General features: G+C 40.5%; 2 protein-coding genes across 8 annotated transcripts in view; one reads left to right on the forward strand and one right to left on the reverse strand.

Moving 5' to 3' along the window:
- The window catches only part of sf3a1 (splicing factor 3a, subunit 1), a 44966-nt gene extending 23338 nt beyond the window's left edge, over positions 1–21628 (reverse strand). Inside the window, exons 1-10 of the mRNA XM_069933394.1 lie at positions 21287–21628; positions 19105–19217; positions 18628–18820; positions 16768–17025; positions 16397–16471; positions 14974–15124; positions 12705–12901; positions 8463–8580; positions 2403–2588; positions 1205–1326 (exon numbers count right to left, since the gene is read on the reverse strand). Coding sequence (XP_069789495.1) covers positions 1205–1326; positions 2403–2588; positions 8463–8580; positions 12705–12901; positions 14974–15124; positions 16397–16471; positions 16768–17025; positions 18628–18820; positions 19105–19217; positions 21287–21343 — 1470 coding nt within the window. The 5' untranslated portion in view covers positions 21344–21628. The remainder of the gene's footprint in view (positions 1–1204; positions 1327–2402; positions 2589–8462; positions 8581–12704; positions 12902–14973; positions 15125–16396; positions 16472–16767; positions 17026–18627; positions 18821–19104; positions 19218–21286) is intronic.
- Positions 21629–21695: 67 nt separating this feature from the next.
- ccdc157 (coiled-coil domain containing 157) overlaps positions 21696–25944 on the forward strand; it is a 31238-nt gene continuing 26989 nt past the window's right edge. For 3 of the 7 annotated variants that reach the window (XM_069933395.1, XM_069933397.1, XM_069933398.1), the window contains exons 1-4: positions 21703–21812; positions 23078–23416; positions 24323–24482; positions 25147–25861. In XM_069933395.1, coding sequence (XP_069789496.1) covers positions 23172–23416; positions 24323–24482; positions 25147–25861 — 1120 coding nt within the window. In that variant the 5' untranslated portion in view covers positions 21703–21812; positions 23078–23171. The other 4 variants (XM_069933401.1, XM_069933396.1, XM_069933399.1 and 1 more) reach the window with 4 other exon arrangements.

Genomic DNA, 25944 nt, shown 5'->3' on the forward strand with positions numbered 1-25944 from the left:
TAATCCCTTTCACAATAGATAACCTTTCCTTTAGAGAATGGGAGAGAAAAGGGATCAAAAGAATAGATAATTGTTTTTCGGGAAATAAATTATTATCCTTTGAACAAATGAAGGATAAATATAATATAACTCACGATACAATGTTTGCATACTACCAACTGAAAACCTACTTGAAGGACAAATTGGGAAACAGTCTGAGGTTACCAGAAGGAAGCAATTTTGAATATGTGATTACAGACACAATGATAATTAAAAAGTTTGTAACAAACATGTACATCAAACTGCAAGAAAATGAGAACGAGGAAACAAACGGTAAACCTAAACAAAAATGGGAACAAGATCTAAACATAAAGAATGAAACATGGGAGAAGCTATGCACCGGAACTATGAGAAATACAATAAACACGAGGTTACGCATGATACAATATAACTGGATACACAGGCTATACATCACACCTCAAAAGTTAAATAAATGGGACCCAACAGATGTTTTCGCTGTAAAAAGGAAACAGGAACAACAATTCATGCAATTTGGACATGTGAGAAAGTGGAAAAATTTTGGGAAGATCTAAACCAGATATTAAATAAAATCACAAAAAGCAATATACCAAAAAACCCAGAGATCTTCCTCCTAAGTAATATAAGAAACAAAGAATTTGGACTCGATTTGGATGGAGCACAAAAAAGATTTGTTATGATAGCCCTAGCTGTAGCAAAAAAATGTATTATGTCAACCTGGAAATTAGAAGACAACTTGAGAATACAACAATGGTATATAGAAATGAATAAATGTATTCCATTAGAAAAAATAACATATAATTTAAGAAATAATATTACAATATTTGAACAAATATGGGAGCCATACATGAAACACAATAGAGAAAACCTACCGGGGACATCTACCACCTAAAATGACAGAAGGAGAAGGAAATGAAAAGAATTGACTCAGTGGAATTTCTTGTTTATTTTTATTGAGTGACAACATTGTTGACGGGTTTAATGTATCTTATAGATTGAACTTTAGATAAATGGGGAAGGGAGTAAGGGAGGGAGGGAAGGGAGGGGGGAAAAGGGGGAGAAAACGACACTGTACATATTTAAGAAGAAAAATGTCTTGAAAAATAAAAAGTATCTTGGTCAATATGGTTTATAGTGTGAAAAATTTAAAATTAAAAAAAACTTGCACAATAATGGGTGTTCATACCTTTTCTTCTGGTTTCTGTATTTCTTCTTCACCAATCTTCTTCCCGATAGCGGTTTCTTCCACACCAAAGATATCAGTACGTCGTTCAGCCAGCTGCTTCAAGCTACTTTCAATATCCAGACCTGTTTTTTCCAAAAACAGCACTGATCAAAACACATTTTGGTATTCTTTCCCAACTCTTAACTAATAATAGTTTGTGATTGAAAACTCATGGAAAGGTGTCACTGTAAAGAACACTGTAAGCTAAAATGACAATTAGTTCTATTACCTCTGTTGCAGGAACAGAGTTTTAATTATGATCTTGGATATAGCGTCTGATAGGAATTTGTATTATTCCAGGAGTGAATGCATGGATTTCATCTCAAAATGTGGAGGTAGGTTAAATTCTTTCTGTAAATTATCCCTTGGTAAAGGCAAATAGCAAAAGTATCAAAGGAAAGTTGTGAGCATGCAGGAGAGAATAATTTGTCGAGAAACAATAAAATAAGATGGGGTCGATTATAGACAAGATTGATTTGCTGGGAGCTAGTACAGACAACTGAACTTCATGTCATTAAGTCTGTGGACAATGCTGCAGTAAATCAATAAGGCAAAACTGACATAGCATCAGGTAACATACAACTTATGTTCCCATGCTGCCAGTGTCTGGTTTAAAGCACAGTAACCAGAGCACAAAGATAAAAAAACTTTGAAAATATAGTAAGTATTATGCCACATGATACATCATCTTTGAGGATAAAAGTTCAAAGTTTCCATAACCCTTTTGACAAACTGAATTTGATATCAATTATGGTATTTTGAGATGGTCAAGATAAGAATAATTAAACTGACATGGTGCTCCTGAATAACCTCACAGTCCTTTCACATAGCATAATTGGCAGAAACTTCGGGCAGTTTAATCAGTCGAAAGGAAAATTACAATGTTGTACATCAAGGAGTGAAACACAAAAGTCTGCAGATGCTGTGATTATAGTTTTAAAAACCCACAAAAATGTTGGAGGAATTCAGCAGGTCATGCAGTGATCACAGGAGCTGGATTTTTATACAATTACATTTTAACAAACTGGGTAAGTAGACACAACTGCAAGTGGTAATAAGGATCTTCCCATCCACCCCCCAAAGTAAGATAAATCTTTTTCAATGTTTATAAATGGTCAGTTTAGACAGTGCTCCCCTCGTTTGTACTAATCAGATTTACCTGGAGCATACACTTCATCTTCACTCTGTTTTTCTCTAATGGAGCGTTCACGCTGCTCCAGCCAACGTGGATCCAACAGCCCAATTCTCATGTGTTCTTGCATTTTGCTTGCTGGAATCTTTTCTCCAGTGATTGGAGAGATGAGATACTCATCAGGTGCTGGTGTACCTGCCACTGGTTTTGAAGCTAAATGAATCCAAGAAAACACATATTTAAAGTAACCCAACCTACATGGCAATTAAATGAAAAGCATAGAAAAGTAAATTTAATTAAAATTCATATTTTACAATAAATCTCTTAAAAGGAACCAGTTTACTCTGTAATGCTGTTCCAGGATCTCTCAAGTGCTGAGAATAAATGTTTTAAAATGGTAGAAACCAAATAGTGATGAGATAAATGGTTTGTTTTTCTGATAATGATAATTAATTTCAAAATGATTAGATATTATACATGGAGAACGCCATCATATTTATCCATGTGCCATTGAATGCATCTTAATGTGCATTTGGGAAACTAGAAATAAAGCAGGAGGTAGTGCAACGCTCCCTCCTTGAAGAATTAGCTGAGGGTTACCATAAATATTCATGTATAATGCATTTCATGTAAAATGCGACCCCTCCCCCATTATTGAGGGGAAAAAATTTACTCCCATGTATAATACGACCCCCTCCCCTCGCCCACCTGAGTCGCGCTGCCGCCTCTCCCCACTGATTAGCGCTGCCATCGCCCCCCCCCACTGATTCGCGCTGCCATCTCTCCTCTCTTCTCCCCCCAACCTAGTCGCGCTTCCGTCACTGTAGTCGGCTGCCGATAATGAGTGGTTCCAAACATCATACTGCCCACAGACCTTTCAATGGTTGCAGCTTCAAGTTGCATAGAATCTATCAGCAGCAGACTACATTGATAAACCTGCAGAATTTAAAAAAAAAAGTTTACTCACGTGTATAATGTGACCCCCCCCCCCCCCCCCTACTTTGAGCTCAAATTTCGGTACAAAATTTTTCGCATTATATTCAAATATTTACAATATATTATCCAATACAGGTATACCCCACTTTACAAAACTAGAGCATTCCTAGGGAACCTTTTGTAAGCCAAAATGGTGTAAAGCAAAGAAATGATTACCATTGATTTCTATGGGAAAAAATTTTGAGCGTTCCCTAACCCAAACAATATCCCGCCAAATCATACTAAATAACACATAAAACCTAAAATAACATTAAATATAATAATAGCAGAAATGATAAGTACACAGTGGTGCAGTGACTAAAGCACAGCAGAAGTTGTCTGTGAGCTGAACCAACAGAACTGTTTAATGGAATCTTCACATGAGTTTAAATAATTACAGTTGGTGCGCTATCACAATCAACTGATCTCTGAAGTCACCCGCCTCCCAGGGTCTCGGTGCCCCCCGGCCACCGGGAACTCTTGATCCTGCGGGGGCCAACAACTACAGATGCTGGTTTAATAATGGAGTAGCACAGTTCACCATATAACCCTCCCCCAAAACTAGAGCTTGGAGTCTCACCTATACGGTTGAACAAGCCAGTGGACAGCCCCTGCGTGCCACCTGTACCGGCTGATCTAAGTCCACGTGTGGCAGCTTAAGGCGATTTATTGAAATGGTTTCTTGCCTGCCGCCAATGTCTATAACAAAACTGGAGCCGTCATTCCATACCACCTTGAAAGAACCTTCATATGGCCATTGCAATGGCATCCTGTGCGCATCCCTGCGCAGGAATACATAAAAGCAGTCCTTGAGTTCAGGCAGAATGTATGAAGTCATAGATGGAACTGGGCCTTGGCCTGCTCAAACCAGACCTGTTGTGTGCGATCCAAAATACTGGAAGTTTGAGCACCATGATGTTCTGCGCTTCCAATAGTGAGGTCTGAAATGTTGTTTGGACCACCAGGGTAATTAATGTAGTGAGTGGTGCAGTGAGTAAAGCACAACAGAACTGTTTAATGGAATCTTCACAGGAGTTAAATAATTACAGTTGGTGCGCTATCACAATCACCCAACCTCTGAATTCTCAGAGTTCTTTGACCCCCACCCCCCAGGAACTCCTGATCCTGCATGGGCCCCACAACTATGGACTTTGATTCACCACAACAGCCAATATAAAGTAGAAATAATATCATGTAGTTTCACATCAGAATCAGGAAGACAAGTTTTGACAGCTGCCCAGTGACCACCCGCTGGCCACCCCACCGGCTGCCTTTTCAGAAAAGCAAAAAACCCTTTATAAAAGTGAACGCGGCTTTCTTTGGAAAAGCAAATATTCGTAATTCAAGTATTTGTAAAGCAGGGCATACCTGTCTAATAATTAAAATATTTTGCAATTCTTTCTTTCCTGTTTTGTAAATAAAAAAGACATACACTAAGTAGGCAAATGAGTGTGTTTATGTGGAATATTTAAGTTCAAGTTTATTATCATCTGACTGTACATATACAACCAAATGATACAGCGTTTCACTAGACTTGGGGTGGCCAAACTGGCTTAATACAAGAACCACATACAATAAACTTCAGATGTTTGAGAGGTGCAAGACCAGAAAAATAATTATACATTATTACTCTTACATGCATATTTTGTTGCAAAAATTTTATTATGTAATAATATTTATGTAGTTTTTAAACTGCTCATTTGTTTGAGTTTCAATAATCAAAATGTACACTATACATACCAAATGTTTTAAAAATCCTGACTTTTTCTGTAGAAATCTCTGCCCAGGGAAGCAGTAGAGGCTTGCAAGGTAGTGGAATTGAGGGTTATGGGAGAAAAGGAGGAGTAGGGTCCACGACTAGATCAGCTGTGAGCTCACCGAATGTAGGAGCAGGCTCAATGGGCAGGATGGACAATTCCTGCTGCCGTTTCTGATGTGTTCCCTTCAGGACCGCTGCTGCCACTGATCTTTGCAATTACCCGCACCACTGCAGCATCTACAGCCGAGCAAATGATGTGGGAGCGACCTGACGTGAAGCTGCCTCCTGCAGTAGGGCGAGATCAGGAGGTCCATATCTCTGCTCTTCCCTGTCCCACCCTCCACTCCCCTCTTCCAAGTCACCAGCAGGATGGGGGAGCAGAGATTGGGGCATGGAACGGTCTAACCTCTGCATTGCCTTGTGTTGACTCTCCATCTGGTCGGCCAGAGCTTGACACCATCAGGACTTTCAAGGCTGCTGCTAGCTCCAGCTCTGTCCTGGCTTGGTGCCTGGATGACAACCCTCTGCAGCCTCTCCTCCCGTCTCCATTATCTTGCTTCCACCCTACCAGAGTGCCTGGACAGACACCCTGCATCTCAGGCAGGCCATGCCTCATCGGAGCTCTACTTGTCCAGATCCAGCTTCCTAACCTCTGTAGCCTCTCCCTGCAGAGGGCCCTCAGCTTTGCCTGACCCTCCTACCCACCGAAAGCGATCTGGACTGACTACAGATGTGGTGTGGTCCAGGACTGACTACAGATATCGGAGCATCCTAGGATGGCTTCGGCAGCACTAGTATCTCCTCCAGCCAATAGATTTCCATGAGCTGCACATTACATGTCAAAGAGCACATCTGACTCATGAACTGCAGTTTGACCATCCCCTGCTCTAGAACATGGCAAACACTCAAAATACATCTCTCACACATAACAATCACGTATATACATAACGTATTAGAAAATAAACGTATAAATATTCTGACGGGAGGTGAACCGGCTCTGTGTGTTACGGTCGCGGCAGCTTAGCAGCCGCATCAAGATGGCGCCACCAGGGTTGTCTTTTCCGCCAGCCATGTCAGGTCCGTGTGAGCGTAGGGCAACGTCATGACTTGGTTTGCGGTGCAGGGGTGGGACTAACCCATAGCCTTATAAGGCACAGCATGGGAAGTTTCAATAAACAACTGGATTGCAAACGAGCCCACCGATTACTGGCCTTGTTCTTCCAGACTCCGTTTAGCTGCTGCTGCATTGGTGACCCCGACAGGTCCAGACACCTCTAGACTCAACAGTATGGATGCTGCTGCAGTCAGTGCAGTCATCCTCAAACTCCCAAATTTTCTGGACTCTTCATCCATGCACTTGGTTTAGACGACGTGGAGACCCAGGCTTTTCGCACAGCCATCAATGGCCTCCATTTTGAAGATGTCCCCTGCCAGACAGCGACCGCACTCTGCCACATCTCCACCGGCCAGCTAAGATCAGTCATTCCAGGTCAATGGAGGTGACAGGTCTTCCACTCTATCCACGACCTCTCACTCCCGTCCATCAGGACCATAGCACGCAGAGTCACTGCATGATTTGTATGGCATGGCTAACTGAGTGGACCCACACTTGCACACATTGCCAGGCTTCCAAATTCCACAGACACGCTAAAGTTCAAACTACCCAGCCGACGCTTTTACCACATCCACATCGATATCATCAGTCCCCTGCCCATTTCACAAGAAACCCAGCATCTCCTCACAGTGGTCAACCAAGCCACGAAATGGCCAGAAGCCATTCCCCTCAAAAGACTTGTCCGCAGACTCCTGCACCAGGGGAGTGTTCACACACTGGATATCCCGGTTTGGGACACCAGGCCATATCACTACAGACAGGGGGGCACAATTCACATCGGCCTTGTGGACACAGCTCACCTCTCTCCTCGGCACAAAACTCCACCATACCACCACAGTCCAATGGCCTGGTGGAACATTACCACCACTACCTCAAGTCAGGGCTCATGGCCCACCTGACCAGACCCAACTGGGTGGACAAGCTCCCCTGGGTGCTCTTTGGTATCCAGACAGCACCCAAGGAGCACCTCCAGGCTTCCTCAGCCAAGCTGGTATGCAGAGCCCCTTTGACTCTCCCCAGAGAATTCCTCTCCACCACCAAAGGCGCAAACACAGAAAGAGGAGCAGCAATGCAAAAACTGAGGGACAGGTCGGCCTCCCTCACACCATGGACACCACGCCACCTCGGTGCCCTCAGACTTGAAGACAACTGATTATTTGTTCATTCACAGAGGTGAACCCTACTTAGGTCCCTATAACATGTTCACATTAGACCTTGGGAGCAGGGAGGAACTGTTCACAGCTAACCATCTGAAGCCCATGCATCTCAACCTCAGCCAGCCAGTTGCCCTATAAGCCAGCCAAGCATAGGGGCAGGCCCCCCAAGGCGAAACCAACACAGGACTCGGGGAAATGGCACACCGCACTCTGCCACATCTCTGGTTCTGGGGGGCGGTGGGGGGGGGTTGTGTGGCAGTGCACATCTCTAACTGGCTCTGTGTGTTACAGTCGTCTTTTCCACTGGTCAGGTCAGGTCCGCATGCGTGCAGGGCAACATCATGAATGTGGTTTTCGGCGCGAGGGCAGGACTTACCTGTAGTCTTATAAGTTGCAGTGCGGGAAGTTTCAATAAACAACTTGAGTGCAAATGATCGCACCGACTACTGGTCTTGTTCTTCCCGACTCTGTTTAGCTGCCGCTTCACTGAAATATTTTACTCAGTTTCATTTATTAGAGATGCAATGTTACTAGAACCAGTGTTCATTTATGCAAGGCATTCTTAAATCATAATTGGTATATGTACCCAAAAGGACAAATCCATCTTACAGCTGGGAAAATTTTTTTCCTCTGAACACTATGGTGTAAGAAATCAAATCTTGTATTACTGCTTGAATTCGTTGCCTTTTGGTTCAAAATTGAGGTGTTATTACCTGAATATGATTGATTCTAGATTTTCCTACTCCTGTGCATTTTTGATAAACCTCACTGACCACCTTTTTCTCTTTTTTGAGAATGTTATGCTCGCAAAATCAAATTGATTGGGAAGATATAGAATTATACAGTCAAATTGGCAGCATCACAAGGACCAACTTAAATTATAATTTTAGAATGGAAACCCAACTATACGCCAAACTAATAAAGAAACATGGTCAGTTTTGTTGGACATACAAGTTGGGCGCTGAGCTCTACTCCCTGATTTCTTCCACGCTATCAATCCACTTGAGTGATTATAACCGTATCAGAAGGATTCATATCTTTTAAACCCAAACACAAGCTTCTGCAAGTGTTTGTAAACTCACCTTTAGGGTCATAGTCTTTCCTAATGATAACTTGATCAGGAGTAGGTGGAAGAGGTGGAGGCATTGGATTATCAGGAGGTGGTGGCACTTTCTGGCTTTCATCTTCTTCATCTGATCCCTGAAGGAACATTTACAGTTTGAAAATCTTACAAAATATTTCACGGAAATCAAATATTGCAGTTATTTGATCTTTTAGGGTTTACAGTTCCTCTCTTTGAACACTCTACTGAATTTGTATGACCCACATGCTGGCAGCATTTCCTCCCCTCACTTTTTCTGGGGCTATACAGTACATTTTCATTTTGACTAAACAGCAACAAAACAGAACACAGTATACAGATGCACAAACAGTGATAAGGCAGAGTGTTGAAGTTAAAATCTGAGTGCGATTGTATCTTTCAAACAGCAAATTATTTTATGAAATCTTCAATACTACTTGAAGAGGAGTAATACATACAGACTACAACATCAAATAGTTCCAGGTATTTAGTTGTTCAAAAGTATGAACTGAGAAAATATTAAACTTACAAATAAATCCAGTCAATTTCATAAACATGTCTAAAGGAATCTGAATATATCAAAAACTAGACACATCCTGGTTTTACATTTGCTCTTTTTCCTACATTTCATACGAATTTAATTTAAATATTTAAATTGATTTTAAAACATTCACCCACACCACCAAAAGCTAGTTACGTTTTGGAACAAATATAAATCAGCATTGTGCCAGGGTGTCATGAAGAGAAAAGGAAGGCAGCAACTAAACAACAGGTTGCAAGAGAGAAGGGCAGAGGTAGGAACGCAAGTTGGAGGAAGGGTGCAAGGATGATGATACTGGACATGGAAGGAGAAGAAATTCAGGGCAATAGGTATCAAGCGAGGGTGAGTAGGAGAGAGAAAAGACTAAATAAAGCAAGTGTGCAAGTACTGCAGCCAAACTATGTATGTGTGCAAATGCAGTCTGACAAATTCTTAAGTTCAGGGTTCCGATGCCCATAACAAACATGCACTTGCAGAGCTGCATGATGCTGTCAGACAACAAGAGATGGCCCATTCCAACACAGTACAGATCTTAGCCAGTGACTTGAGAAAACCCTTCCCAACTACCACCAACATATAACCCTCTGTACCAGAAGTCCCAGCACACTTGTTCACTGCTACACCAAGACAAGGAAGGTCTGCCGTTCTTTCCGAGACTGCATTTGGCATGTCAGATCACCTGGCTGTGCTCCTTCTGCCATCATACAGACAGAGCCTAAAAAGAGGCCCCAGAGATCAGGATGGCTAGAAAAGAGGTAATTGGAGGCTGAAGAATGGTAACAGGTCTTCCTTGAGTCAGTGCTTTGGGCGGTAAGAACTCAGCTAAGGATCTGAATGATCACACCAGGGCTGCCACAGACCTTATCAAAACAGCTGTGGACGAACAAGTGTGTTGCCACCAAATCGTTCAGGGTTTCCCCAACCAGAAGCCCAGGGTGAACATTGAAATCGAGAAGCCGCTGAGAGCCATGTAGAGAAACACAACAGCTGCAGATGCTGGCATCTTCAGCAAATAATTGGTGGATGAACTCAGCAGGTCAAACAATATCCATGAGTAGAAATGGTCAATCAGTATTTCAGGATTGGACAGTTTATTGAGATCTTGATCAAGTGACGATAAAGGGTTCTGATGCAAAGTGTTGACTGTTCATTTCTATACCCATGGATGTTGTCTGACTTGCTGAGTTCCTCCAGCAATTCTTTGTTGTCTGCTATTGTAATCTGGGAACTCAGACACTTGACCTTGCAGGCCAAAAGAGGAAGGAAATGGCAGTCTTAAAAAGAACAATTTATTGGGTAAGCCTTTGGTGGAAACTAGAAGAGCAAGGTTATCCTCATGGATTGGATTTTGACATCAAAAATAGCTACTCTTAAAGTCTCAGCAACTCCTCAGGAGAATGTAGAGATCCCATGATCCTCTTTACTTGTTTTATCACATCAGTCATCTATGGATTTGCCCCAATCTTTGAAACTAAGGAAGAAGCTAACAAGGACCTTGCAAAAGCCCTCAAAGTGAGGGAAGATTTTAGTCAAGGGCAGGAAAAGTACAAAGTACAATCCTGAAGAAAGGTGTAATTCATAAACCAGTGTGAAAGTTAGAAGACAATTATAGCATTGAAAGCCAAGTCTAACACTATATATGCCTGGTGCATTTTTAAAAAATTAATAAATGGCATCCAACGCCTCATTTCATTACAGAATCAAAACGAAAACTCTAATCCCGGCACTTGCATGTGATTGAAATTTCCTTCATTTTTTTCTCTCAGTTCTGATGTAGGGTCCCAGACCCAAAACATGCACTGTTTCTCTTTCCACCAATTCCACCTGGCTTGCTGAGTTTTTCTACCATGTCGTATTTTTATTTCTAATTAAGGTTAAGTCTGTTCTGATGAAATTTATACGCTGACACCAAAACTGTGAAACACACCAAACTTTGTCTTTAACAGGGATTGCAAGGAGGGCAGAGGAAATGATTTAGGGTTCTCAAAGTTTCCTTACAAAATTTTAACACCAAATCTCTGACCCACAATTCGTCAAAATGGAGAATGAGTAATTGTTATGGCATTGAGAACCTTGGTAATTAATTGTTCAGGAGTTCAGAGGCCTGGATTAAACAGCAGAAGGAACACACCACTTCACAACCCATCCTGCTGAACATCCTCATGCCCCACTTTGGTGTCAATCAGATCAGGATTCCAAGAACTAAAGTGGAAGAAAGTCTTTGTTTACAAGATACTGCCAAAGCAGAATACCTTTTGAAATACGTGTTTAAGTTGTAAAAAATAAAGTTTATAAGATCATCTCCACACTATAATGATAAAATACCCAACGATTCCTATGGTTTTTCCAATTTTGTTACAGTAAAATTTAGCAATAATTCCATTAAAATTTAAGCCAAAAATTTAATCTTTCTGGCTCACTTGTCAGGATTTTAAAGAAAAACATGCCAGTGCCTGTTACAACCTTGAATAAACAGGAGCTGAGGAATTGAATACTAACACTACCATTTAGTATTCCACTGCTCAATACATTTTGTTTCACCAAAATTAACTAAATAAGGGTTTAATGGTAGTAACCATTTTTCTTTCAGCTTCACAGTATGAGCTGCAATCAATAGATTTTCAATGGTTTGATTTCATGATTGAATGGTGGGGCAGATTTGAGGGGCTGATAGCCCATTTCTGCTCCTATGTCTTATGGTTTATATGCAGTCTTCAATACTGACAGCTAACTTGCTGACATCCTTTTTTTAAGGCAAAGGTAGCTGTCTTTCCTCGCCTTTTATCTGGAATTCCAAAATCTGGCACTTTTTTTTTAAGTAGATGACATTACACATGTTAACTTCCCGAAATAAATTCTCAATTTTCAGAGTGAGGACCCCCCCCCCCCCCTCCATCGCCGTCCACGTGCAGAGGCGACTCTCAGCCCTCAGCACCCCGTGGGAGAATAACTCCTTTACCCATAATCCCCGATGCAGCTGGAACCACACTGGTGCTAGCAGAGTGATTTCAACTGCATGGGGATTATTGTTAACGAAGACGGCCATTGCTCCCGCATAGAGACATCGCCGTGATCTGGTGCAGCACTCCATAAACTTTGGGCTCTGGGCTCGGCAGCAATATACCCCTGCTGCCATGTCGGGTGGGGAGGAAGAGGTAGGGGTGCTGGTGTGTCTTACTGAGGGCCGGCCTAATGAGCTGGTGGAGCATCTGAAAGCCACCAGCGCTTGGCCCCACCACCTCGCTCCTCCTTCAGCTCTGCATCTAGTGTCCAGCCTTCTGTTCCACTTGGCCACTAGCTCTAAGCAGCCAACACTGGCTGGCTGCCATTTTGGCTGAGCTCCCAGGCCACCTTGTTGCCTCCAACCTCCACCTGACTAACACACTGATCAAGAGCATCCTGTATAACTTCCAACGCCCACACTCAGCCTGGCCTAGGCCACAAAATAGTCCGGCAACGGGCCGGAGGAGGGGGTGTCCGATGGATGGCCGGGGGTGGGGGGAAAAAACCCAGTTCGGATAGGAACAAGGTATTTGCTTAAAGAGACCAAGATCAAAATGATTCCGAAATCCAGAAGATTCCAAACAACTGCAGGTGTCCGTCCCAATGATCCTAGATAAAAGGTTAGGCACCTGTGCTAGAAAATATTCTATTGCCAACACAATTTATAAACAATGAACAGGATCAATTTTAGTATTATACCTCGTCCATATCTTGTACTTGTGTATCCTGATCTAACTGTGTTGTAGCCTCTTCTGGTTTCTCCTCGGTTTCTTCAGCTTCATCGTCAGATTCAACTTCCATTTCAACTTCCTCACTCTCACCAAACTTTTCATATCGCTCTTGCATCAAAATACGAGCTCCAAGTTCTTCTGGGGTAGTTGGTGGAGGGAAATGCCCTGCAAGTGGAAAGATTAAACATTATTGCAATCCTATTGTTTGCCAAATTTCCTCATAAGACACATCCCATTCTCAGATTATGGCATTTCAATTAATTGACTATAGGAGAGCATTTCAGGAGAATGGAACTCAATTACCAAGTTTAATAACAATTTTAATATTTGATAAGTTGACAATTTATCAAGATCATGACAAATTTGATTGAAAACAAATCCTAAGTCTCCTATTATCCACTAAATATTGCTACTGAGCTTCAACACCAGGAACTAGCATGTAATTCACTCATGAGATGTGGGCATTGCTTGCAAGGCATTAGGAGCTGAAGAACCCAAGTGAAATCCACAAAAATTACCAATACAAAATGTCCTTAATTGGTTAAGGAGTGGTTCACAAAGTCTAAAGCAGCCAAGTTTATGTGCAAAATGTGGCTCATCGTTAACTTAATTAATGATATCATAAACTAATATTGTATACTGTTCAGTTTATAACACTAAATAATTGTAATTAGAATACTGAATTATTTTTAACTACAACATTAAATTAGTTACCATCTAAGAAAACAGACCATTTTAATAAGGATGGTTTCACTTTAGCTTCATACTTTTAATTTTCTTTGAAAAAAAAGGACCTTTAACTTTTTTCTTTCAGCAATATTTGAACTGAAGAGACCATTTTTTGATTCCTCAAGTATATCTAATCAAGTATTCAACTTCAGTTTGTAGCCAGCTCACTTTCCTCTTTTGCCAAACTCCAGTGTTGTACATAAATTAATAATGTTATATAACAATTTTTAAAAATTTTGGAGGGGTTGCCTTCGGCCCATGAGCCTGTGCCATCCAAATACACTAATTAACCTATAAACCCCTTCCTTTTTTGGAAGGTGGAAAGAAACTGGAGCATCCAGAGTAAACCCAGAGAGAGAATGTACAAATCCTTTTAGCGCGGGTTCAAACCCAGGTCACTGGCATTGTAATAGCAATTTGGTGTAATATACAATTTAAATGGCTTTTTGGTAAATGAAGATGGATCAAGATCATGAAATTCAAACTGAACATTTGAAAATGTTTGTTTTGGACAATGAGGCATGCTAATCTTAATTATATATGGATTATATTGTATTTTACTATCTGGCAAGTTCCATGCAATCTAAAAATAATAGTACTGTAATAAAGAAAAATATTTTCAAATTATGAGCTGTTAGAACAGTTTGTATTCCATATGCTTAAAATAACCAATATGAAATGTTTAAAATCTCAACTTTATGTTTTCATTGATCTTTCAAACCATTTTAATTCAATACAGGTACACGATCCTTTACCTTGAACCCTTGGGGGACAGTGTGTTCCGAATTTCTTTCAGAAAGCCAGATTTAAGCCCACTCGAACTGTGCTGCCGTATCCACCCCCACCCCCTTCCAGTCACCCTGCCGTCTCCCCCCACCCCCCTAACTCACGCTGCTGGTCTCCCCCACCCCCCCCCGCCCGCCCGACTCACGCTGCCGGTCTCCCCTCCCGACTCGCTCTGCCAGTCTCCCCCCTTCACCTGCCCAACTCGCACTGCCGCCTCTCTCCCCACTTGCTGGATTTTGGAGCTTTCCAGATTTTAAATGTCTAGATAAAGGATTGTGTACCTGTAGTTAATTAATAAGAGTTTGAACAAGTGCAAGTTCATTGCTTTCTTAATGTACATATACAACCCGACAAAACAGCATCTTTCCAGACCATGATGCATGCACAACAACACAATGTAATGATCATATTAATAATCAAAATAAATATATCTAAACATTTGGGATGACTTTCATGCTTACAGGATACTCATCAGTCTCACAGCCCATGGAAAAAAGCTATTCCCCAGCCTGACAGATGCATCTTTGTTTGGAGTTGAAATGGCTGCTGCAATCATGTGCACCATCATGTGTGTGTTTTCCCCCCCCCCCCACCCCCACCCAAATCGCAGGATTTTGGAAATGCACAAATTATACAGAAAAAAAATTGGTAATTTTAGAATGGTATTTATTAGTGTATAAATGAAAAATCAAATGACGATAAAGTGTGGTTTTAATATGTACCTTGTTCATTTGGCTGAAAGTCCACAGTTTCCACCACTACAAAGTCATGCCAATCGATCTGTGCATAGGCTACTCTCTCCCTCTCCCGTTCTTCTTCCTCCTTCCTCCTTTCACGCTCCTGAAATTTGGCCCATTCAACTCGATATCTCACCTGCACAAAAAAAAATCAATTCCTAACTGAAAGACTTGGCCTTCCATACAAACATAAAATGATTTATTCTGCAAGAAAAAAAATCATTTCATACAGAGGTGGTGGAGTGGACAGGAGCCTAGAGAGAGATTGTGGAGTGATGGAATATTATCAGTTTTCTATAAAATTGGATAGGTACATGGATGGTAGGGGTATGAGGGGCTGTTCAATGGGACTTGGCAGAATAATAGTTTGGCATGGACTGAAGGGCCTGTTTTTGTGTAATTATATTCAATTAGAAGATGATCTAGTGAATAATAAATTGTATTTGTGGATCCACTGGTGAAAAATTAGGTCTCATCATGGCCAGATCAAGTTCAAAGCACTTCAGGAAATAAATTTTGAACCTAGTAAAGGTGCAGCACTGACAAAGAGGCAAAGTTTCAGATGTCTACAGATTGTAGGAAATTAACTTTCGATTCTCTTGAGTAAAGAAAATTATTGGAGGGATTTCATTTAAACACTTTGGGTTAATTAGGTGGGGAGAAATGATTTTGTCTAGTAAGGAATTTCAGAAAAAGGAGCAAGTTAGAAACCTTCAAATTAGAACTGGGTATGCTAACAAGGAAGTAGATATTCATACAACATCAGAAATCTTCAATACACATTCTAAAAAAAACTGCTGAAATATGATTTATTTAAAAATTCAAAAACAAGGATGTAAAGAAGATAGTAATTAACCACAATCCAAAGGTGTGCTACAACAGTATTGGCAGAGCAATTACAGTTAAAAAAAAACCCTGTTACTTGTAATTCAAGCAACCAGCAAAAAATAAATCATGGAAAATAAATACTGGTAGGTTAAAAAATACCAAAGATTAAAATTGATACCCCCAGCAGTTAGTTCAACAATCCATGAAACACACCATCTCAAGCAACCAGCAAATTCATTTAACCAGCATCTACCAATCCCCACAGGTGCTGGTTTTACTGTATCTTGCTTTTATTGCTATGTTTCATTTCTAAACATATTAAAAACATTAAGATGTCGATGAGAAAGAGCTTGAGAATTTCTTCCTGGGTCCTGGAGAAAAAAGTTACTTTCAAACCTTTTATAATGTATTAAACTTTTTAAAGAATCCAGTAAGTGGGAACATAAATTTCCGAAAAGGGATCAATTGAATTATTTTAGATTAAAATAAACTGTAAATATTATATTTAGTACATGCCTCAAATATTCAAGAATTATTGTGACTAGTTAAATCTTATCACAAAATACACTCAGTATCTCACCTGATCCAAAACTTCTTTAGGATTTTCTGCTTCTTTTTTCAATTTCTGAAGTAGTCCTTTTGGAGGTATTAAGATCTGTAAATTTTTTTTTAAAAACAGTAGCATCTCAGGTTAGATCAGAAAGTTACCTGCCAGTCAAGTACTCACTAATTCATCGACAAGGCCTGCCCACCCTTCATCATTGATCCTGCAGAATTTATTTCCTTTATCAAGAATGATTGCATAATTGTAAATATTTTGTTCTATCGCCTTTGAACTACAACCACTGAATTTTAAAAGGTCAACCCCATGAAGAGCAAGATCCATTACCGTGGGTAAATCTGCTGTGCATAATTTTATTCACATATAACAAATTGTATTTTAACTTTTACCTTTGTGTATTGCTCCACTAGTTTGGTGAAATAGTTGAACAAACTGTGCTGAGGTCGCAGAAAGTCAAACTGATAGTTACGGTGTTCTTTTTGCATCAGCTGAGTCAAAAATTGACGACCATTTCTTGAAACAAATTGTGCAGTTAGCTTCACGACATCCAGATCAAAGGCAGAGATAGATGGGGGATCAGCAATGAATTCAAATTCAGGTGGGGGTTCCTTAGGGACAATAGTTTCCTGAATCACTTGAGCTTGCACCTGTTTAATGTTCATGGAAGAGAAAACAAACATCAGAAATTTGTAAAATGATGTGTCTGTAGTGGCAGCTACACTGCTACTGAAAGAACACACAACCAGACAGGTTGAGCTCAGTGAGCAGAACCGATTTATTGCAGGCTGTTAGGCTGGACTTATACTCCTAGCCCGGACCTGGCTGAGAACCATGCTGGGGTGCTGATGTCACCCGGGCGTCATGTGGTCCCCCACCGCAGTGTGCTGAGAAGAAGGAGAAACCCCTGACGGCGCCATTTTGACCAGCTGCCCCACCATGTGGATTACAAGCGGGGCCGGTTCGCCTGCCTAGTGGTATGCTGCCACATGTCATCAAATTTGGATCTATGGATTGCTATCATTTCAACCAAGCTTTTAACATGGTCTCAAGATAGATCCTTACAGGTTATGAATAGCCATTTCCTGATCACAGACCTTGCTCTCTGCCTCCTGAAGCTCTGCATATCTAACCAAGTGAATAATATGCCCTTAATTCCACAAGTTTCATCTTTAGACATCCACACATATTTCCTAAACATTCCTCTGATCACTCCATTAATCTATTCCAAAAAATTGACGTGCGTGATATAAAAATATTGTTGGATCTACATAACCAGCAGAAAGCCATTTCATTCTACATTACAGAGTCTAATAATTCCTGACAACAGATGATTCATTTCTCCTCTCACATTGCTAAAGTTATGGAGAATTTTTCAGTCATGAGAACATTATTTATGTCCTAATAATGATTTTTCAATGTTTTTACTCACGCCTTTTAAAACCATGAAATTAAACCATTTATTACTCCATAATTGTTATTTTTCTTAAATATTTTGCAAATCCCCTCTCCTGCAGCAATATTTGTTTCCTGGAGAAGGCATCCCCTGCACTAAATATTGATATCATTTTTGTTTACATTATCACTTTATAGGGCAACCACATTCTACCAGAGTACAGTTTTTGCTCAAATATATTTGCAAATTTTTCTACTGGTTTGCCATCCTTGGCAGTTTCTCAACCCAAGTCCTGCAGCAGAAAATGGTCCCTGAACACAGAAAATACACAAATTCTCAAACAAGACCTAGTTTTATTATCTAAATCTAACCATGTTAAATTATACATTTTAAGTTTAGGCATATAGCATGGTAACAGGTCCTTCCTGCTCATGAGCCCATGCTGCCCAAATAGGCCAATCTTCAACTACTGTACAATTTGAAGGCTGGGAGGAAACTGGTCCACCCATAGAAAACCCACAGATATGGGGAGGACATACAACCTCCTAACAGAGAGTGCCTGATTCAAACCCATGTCGCTGGCGTTGTAAAAGCATTGGCGCTAACCACTACATTAACTGTGTCGTTCTCTATTGTTTATTAAATAAATTTAAAAATTGGCCAGTAAAATTGCCCTGCCTTTGTTGAATGCATGTCTATTTTCTGCATTTATACATTTTATATCTTCACATCAGACTTTGGTAAACTGAGGTCTATCCACAACTCCCAATGCAGTCTTTGTTCATGTTTCTTAATTCATAACGTACAAAATAAGAAAATAGTTGTGCTTATTCCTTTAGTCAGTGAAATTACTTACTTTCTGTGGCAGTTGTTGCTGTTGTTGCATAACCTTTGGAATAGCAGCTGAAGGTTCTTGTCCTTTTCCCTCCTTGAATTCATTAACTTTGTGTCGATAATATGCATGATACGGATCATTTGGATTCAAGAAGTTAAACTTGGAATTGTTTATTTCATTCTGACGAATACGGGCTTCAAATTCAGGGCCATTTCTAATCAGCACAAAATAATATACAGATTTAAATTTGAACTATAATTGAACCATCACAAACACACCCAAACATTCACTGACAAAAGACAAAGGAGGAAAAACCCAACACCCAACCCCAACCAACCAATTTTCCCCTGCAACCGCTGCAACCGTGTCTGCCTGTCCCGCATCGGACTTGTCAGCCACAATCGAGCCTGCAGCTGACGTGGACTTTTACCCCCACCATAAATCTTCGTCCGTGAAGCCAAGCCAAAGAAGAAGAAAGAAGAAGAAGAAAGTCCTTACCTGGCTACAAAACTAGCAGTTTTGTCAACGATGTTCCTGACCTCAGGAGGAGGGTAGATTATCCCAACAATAGGTTTGGAAGATGAGGTTTCATCTTTTGTTTCTTCTTGGAGCTTTAAGATAAAGATATGATGTAATTATACATCTTGGAATTTAGTTCTGTTTCACATTGTACATGATACAACACTACAAATCAAAATGTAAAGTTCAAAGTTCAGATTTATTGCCAGAGTACATACATTTTCTTCGAAAATTTTATTTTTTGTTTGCATCAATACATATATACAACAATAAATATAATAAAAACGATACAAAATTATATAAATTTTTCTTTTTATCCCCCCTCCCCAAAGAAAAAGATAAAACACCGGAATTTATTATCATTTACTATTCATATATTCCGAACATATAATTCTATCCTGTACATATTAATTGGGAGGAGTGGGCATTATGGATGATGTGGATGGACTCTTACTAATGAAATCCATATATGGTTTCCAAATCATACAAAAATTTTCAGGTCGATTCCTTAAATTACAAGTAATCTTTTCCGATGGTATACAATTTTGAATTTCCGTATGCCATCTATCCAACCGTATAAAATTGCTAGAGTGCATACATGGCATTACACATCCCTGAAATTCTTTTTTTCCTGCAGGCCAGGTAGAATTTTTATTTAAAAGTAGTGCAAATTGTACTTAATGAAAAAGATATATATGCAAAAGAAAGAAATGTAAACAAAGAGTGTAAAATAAAAAAAATGATTGAGCATAGTTTAAATGAGTCTCTGATTGAGTTTGTTGTTTTATTGTCTGAGGGCAGAGGGGTAGCAAATGTTCCTGAACCTGGTGTACCTCTACCTCTTTCCTGATGGCAGAAGCACGTCCTGGGTGGTGTGGACCTTTGACGTCCTGCTCTCCGACAGCAGCATTCCCTGTAGATGTTCTTAATGGTAGGGAGTTTTTGTGTGTGTGTGTGTGTGTGTGTGTGTGTGTGTGTGGTTAATCAAACTACTAGAAATCCAATGCAAGATAAATGCCCTTATGGAGATTATTTAAGTTTCTAAAAGAATATACTTTGGCAAAAATTCTTTATAGTGTCTTGGATCAGTTTTGAACTTTGAGTAAAAGTACAAGATTGATAATTATAAAATTAATTCAGGAGTTTGTCTCAGTTAGATTAATGCAAAAATTAGAGCACTGATAAGAAGTTTCTGTTCCTCAGTGACCAGTTAGCCCAATTATCAATAATGCTGTCTAGTACAAATAAAAGGTACACATCCATTGAATTAACAACTAGCCTGAGCCTGAGTCACTCAACTGTAGTCGCCAACCTTCTTCCAAATTCTCAGTGGCAACTGTTCTAACAATGACACTTTTTGTACCAGTTTTACATCTCTTACTACTGCTTCAAAAGGGAATGACTCTTGTGTGTCCATTTCAGTTTCCCCCTTTCATTTCTAATACCTCAAAAAGACACCTTTTCTCAGCTTCCATCCTAAGAGCTCTACAGTCAACGTTCCATATTTTACGACATCCACAACTTTACAGAGCAAAGCCAGATCTTACACTTCTTTTGCATTTCGGAAGGGAATTCCCTTCATCCTGATCCATTTCCCGAAAGTATACTATGCCTTTTACTTCTGCCCTACGCCAGTGCTCCAAGCAATCATTCTAGTTGAAACAACATTTATTTGTATCCTTTTCCATGTAACATACTCCAAACAGTTTTCTCCCATCACGATAGGATCGATATGCATATGGTTTTCCTTCCCTCTCCACTGGAAGTCTATGCGTATCCACTCCTGTTGACACCGAGACCATACAGATAAGGATTCACAATTTTGTTTTTCAATTTTCTGTAACTCGTTTAACTTTAGGCCTTTCAGAGAACACTTTAATGATGGATCTTCCATCTCGTCGCCCAGATTTGCCTTCAACAAGGGTCAAACTCAGCCCTCGTCAACAGGAGTCTCTGATTGATAGTGGAACCTCTTGGCGATGGGAGTTCGCTTTGCACTGATAAACCAGCCGGGCATTGGCGCTACATCCCTGCACTTGGTGTCAGGCCCCGGGAAGCAGCGGAGCCCGCAGACAGCAAGCGCTAGGCCTTGACCGGGCCTGCCGAGGGGCCTCGAGCTCCGGGGGAGTCGCGTGGAGTTGTTGTCGGTGTTGGTACACACCTGATTTTCGGTCTGAGGCGGCGGCGGCGGCAACGCCTGTACCGGTCCGGCCGGCATCGTTGATACTCCGGGATGTCCTCAAACCAACACTCGGCCTCCGGCTGCCAACCTCCCGTCAACAAGATGGCGACCACCGACTGCACCATCCACACCCTGAACAAGGGGAGGACGAAGAAGAATTCATTCATAATCAGCCCAACAGCCACATTTCGTTCAGTTCGTGCCTCCAATCGCCAAGTGAAGTTCTAAATTTTAGAATTAGTTATTTATGTTTTGTCGTTGTCTTATATTTGCTCCATCTTGAGGCCTGAATAGGGCATCTGCACCTTTCGAAGTAATTGTAGATGTCAATGGTACAACCTTGACGAGATTCGTCACGTTTCCACGCACAGGGATGTGCGTCATCGCGTTCTGAGTGCGTGCAACCATGGCAACGCACCCGAAACAGCGTGGAGACCAGCCCACGGTCGGTCGCTAGACCTGGTCTGATCAAAAATTGAGGGGTGGCCGCGTATGAATTCAGCAGGTCGGTGCTTCGTTAATGCAGAGGGGTTCTCCTTCTTCGGAGGAAGGTTTGGGGAATGTTTAGCGGCTGGTGAGGAATAATGCGGGGGCCACAAGGATCTGCCGCGGATGGGGCAGCAGGGGCCTGGCTGGTGGGGTCATGTCCTCCTGCTTCTGTGTGCTTCCAAAGTAACGTCTCCACTTGGGGCTGCCATCGCCATCCCCAGTAGCCGGGGAAGATGTCTTCCAGGAGCTTTGAACGCACCTTTGGCTGGTAAAGAGATTTATTGTTCAGATATCACAGACAACCCTGAGATTCTTTTTCCTGCGGGCGGGGCAGAATTGCCACTTATTGGTAGTGGGAAAAAAAACCAACAACGCCCACATGTAAACAAATAGAGAAATGTAAACAAACTGGCTGTGTAGTAAGGGGAAAAATCAATAAAGTGAACAAGTAAGAGTCCTTAAATGAGTTCCTGATTGAGTTTATTGTTGAGGAGTCTGATGGCAAAAGGGCAACAGCTATTCCTGAACCTGGTGGTGCTCTCTTCTTGAAACAGATACAATGTCTATATAGGAGTCTAGTATTAGATATGCAAATAATGTGATCTGCCAGAAGGATTGAAAGTCAATTTTGGCCTCGGAGAGGAGACTGGCATTGATTTACTTATCTTTCCCAATGAATTTGGATAATTTCAGCGCCTTGAGGTAATCATTGGATCACTGGAATCCAGAAGGTGCAGAACACAAAATTAGTGGAGAAACTCAGCAGGTCACTTAGTATCCAAGGAAGGCAAAAGACAGTTGACATTTCAAATCTGAGCCCTTCTTTCAAGTGTGCTGAAAATCAGACAGAAGCCTGAATAAGTTGGGGATCAGGGAGGAGGGGAAGGAGTCCGAAAAAGATACAAGTGTGCAATAGAAGTGGTTGGCCTTTGGAACTTTCCTGCTGTTGCAGAGGACAGAGCGAAGGTGGTCAATGAAACAGGCCCCCAATCTGCAGTCCTCCATTACTCATGTATCGTCAGGTTGAGGCCACTCACAAATTGGAGGAACAACACGTTGTATTCTATCTCTGCAGTCTCCACCAGATGACATCAATATTGACTTCGGTGATTCCTGCTAATCCCCACTCTTGGTCTCTCACTCTCCGTCATCCCTCCTACCCCCTTCCTCCAGCTCCCAAGCCCCTTCCCTTCCTTCTCCTATGCTATCTTTCTCAGCCCTCTGCATATTTGTTTTGCTGAAAATAACATTCCTGATCTAAGGAATTTATATTTCTTACAGATCTGTCGGGCTTGTTCAACTGTTGTATCGAAAGTTGAGTTATGATTAAACACCTAGAATTTATGGTGTAACGGTGTGTCGAAGAACATTTAAAATGACACTTCTTGGAAATCAAATCTGTCTGGATGGTTTGCGCAAGGATGTTACGGATCTTCAAGGAATAATAATAGATGTGTTTTCACGGGTTGGTGCAGTTCGTTATCCATCATGGAAGTTTCCAGATAAAACTTCCTGTGATTTGGATCTTGTTTCTCTGTTGGATCGTTTTGATTACATGGAAGATGATGCTGAATTTACACAGCATTCTCATGTTGTGCTGTTTGAATTAGTGATTGATAGGTAAAATATAATTTGTTCTTTGGTGATTTTCTCTAGAATGCACTGACCCTCAAGAGAATTCTGACCAATCTACATGCAGTGACTATTCTCCAATGAGTTAATTCTAATCAGTTAATTCCCATATCATGTCTCTGTTTTGTAATGTTATTTATTTTTAATCAATAAACCTCTACTCAAATTCCAAATCTACTTGTTTTGCTCCAGTCTACAGCAAATGTTTATTTTCCTTATAAGGAACTTGTCTGTGTAACCATCATCCTCAATGTGAAACAATTTCCCCTCTGATCTCCCCTCTCATCTAAACCTTTGATCTGAAATGTTAGCTGTTTTGCTTCCCACAGATGCAGTCAATGTATTTTCAGCATTTTCTGTTTTTAATTTGTAGCCACGTCTTCTCTTTCTTTTGCAATTTGTTTGAAATAATTTTCCATATGATTTATAGTCTTAGTGCCTGCAACCTGTAGAAACGTATTTCTTTATTTCCATGCTTTCTCAGTTTTTGCTCATGTTTTTTTTAGTCAGCATCAAAAATCAGGGAACATACATTAGATGCAGTCTGAGCATTGTAGTTTACATTTTATTTGTGAGACTAACTCCCATCAGCTGAAAATTGAAGATGAATTTATTTAATGATATTATTTCCATCTTATTTCAAATAATAATTAATCTATGCAATGTAATTTTTCCAAATCATTAATCAAATAAAATTATTTTGTGACACATGGCTTACTGCCTTTTTATACAAATTTTATACAAATAAGACAGCATTATATACTTTATAAGCATTATTTGTAATGAGTTATCTTAAATAAATAAACTTGCTATATTATGAAATTTGTATTTGAATGGACAATGACAGTTAATGGTAGTTACTATTCCATGCAAACTTTGTACTTCTTTCTGCAGGCTTGTGCTATTGCTTCAGAGTGTCACACACTATGTTGATAGTATGATAAAGGATTGGAGTATCCCCATTTCCAAGTCGGTATGTCCATCCATGTCTGTTGGTCTGGTAGTGAAGAAATTCTGGAATAACATGCTTAAACTTAGTTCCCTCCATCAGCAGGTAAGCACTGAGTTTTTATAACTTAGGATTCAAGGCACAATATTTGTAAAATTGTGGCAATTGAAAATGGTACCAAGCAGAAGCCAAATATTTTATTCAGAGTAAAATTACCAAAGTGGGATTACGTGGCCAATTTCACAGCAGCACAGTAACAAGAATTGTTACTTTCATTAGTCCAACATTTCAGCAAAAAATTACAAAACACTAGTATTAAAACTTGAACAAAAAACAAACTTCTCAGTTTGGCAACATCTATGGAATGAAATAAACTGACATAGGCAGGAAAAGACAAGCAGTATTAAAGAGAGTGGGAGAAGTCAGTAGCTGATGAGGGGTGAAGGACGATGTGAGGTGAGGGAGTAGGAGGAGTGAAGACGGAGGCAGGAGAGTAATAGATAGAAGCAGACGGGGGGAAAATGGAGGGCAGGGCAGATGAAGGTTGGGACAACTGCTGAAGAAAGGATTTCAGATGATCTAGATTTCAGCAGTTGCTTTCTTGTGTCTTTCTCTTAAAACTTGAAAATAAGTCTCTGTTTTTACATAAATCATGAAATGTCATCCACTTTGTCAAAGTCCCAACATCATGCATTTGTTGCAGTTCAATTTTATTGGGACCTACTGCAAATGTCACTAACATTGCTGGATTGTATTTTAATATTAATAGAAAACATCAATGGTGGATGACCTTGCTAAACTGCAAAGTGATCTGATGAATTCCAAGGCAGAGATTGAAAGATTGAAGAATTGTACATCTATACCTCCCACTGCTGCTTCAACTCCTGGCCACATCAAATCTCCAGCAATGACACAACTGTCTGTGTCTTCTACACCTACTCTACTTTCTGCTCCCCCACGTGGAACACCAAGAAAGTCTACATCTGGTATATCCATAGACACCAGGAGCATTGGCTCACAGACAGTGGAATCAGCCTTGGTACCATGTGATGCCTGTGCTCGTACACAAGCAACCCTAAAAAAGGTCAGCAATTCCATTGTCTGTATTTGCCAGAACCAGAATATTCCATCAGCTGTCAGCAGGTTTCAGGAAGTGGTGAAGGAAACCCTTGGGGATGGAATAATGACAGCAACTGACATGGCTTACTGGGCCTCTGAGCAGAACAAGGATTTGGCGCGAATAAAGAAGCATCTTACTGATCTCCTGAATAGCGTCAACCCTCTAAAGACTGAACTACAAGCTACTGAAGAGCAACAAAGCAAAATGAGGAAGAAAATAGAAAATTTTAATGAAGAACTTGAAAAGGAGAAAAAGCAGCAACTCTTGAAAATAAAAGAATTTAACAACCACATGGAGGAGATTAAAAAAATGAACTCTGAGACAGTGGCAAAACTTGAGAGTGATAAAGAGATACTCAGGAAAGGTAATCCCAATTTGACATATTTACTAGAGGATGAGAAAAGAAAATATATTTTTAGGGCGGCACAGCTGGCATTGCCTTAACAG

This window comes from Narcine bancroftii, chromosome 4 (genome assembly GCF_036971445.1).
Source record: "Narcine bancroftii isolate sNarBan1 chromosome 4, sNarBan1.hap1, whole genome shotgun sequence".
In the NCBI taxonomy this organism is placed as follows: domain Eukaryota; kingdom Metazoa; phylum Chordata; class Chondrichthyes; order Torpediniformes; family Narcinidae; genus Narcine; species Narcine bancroftii.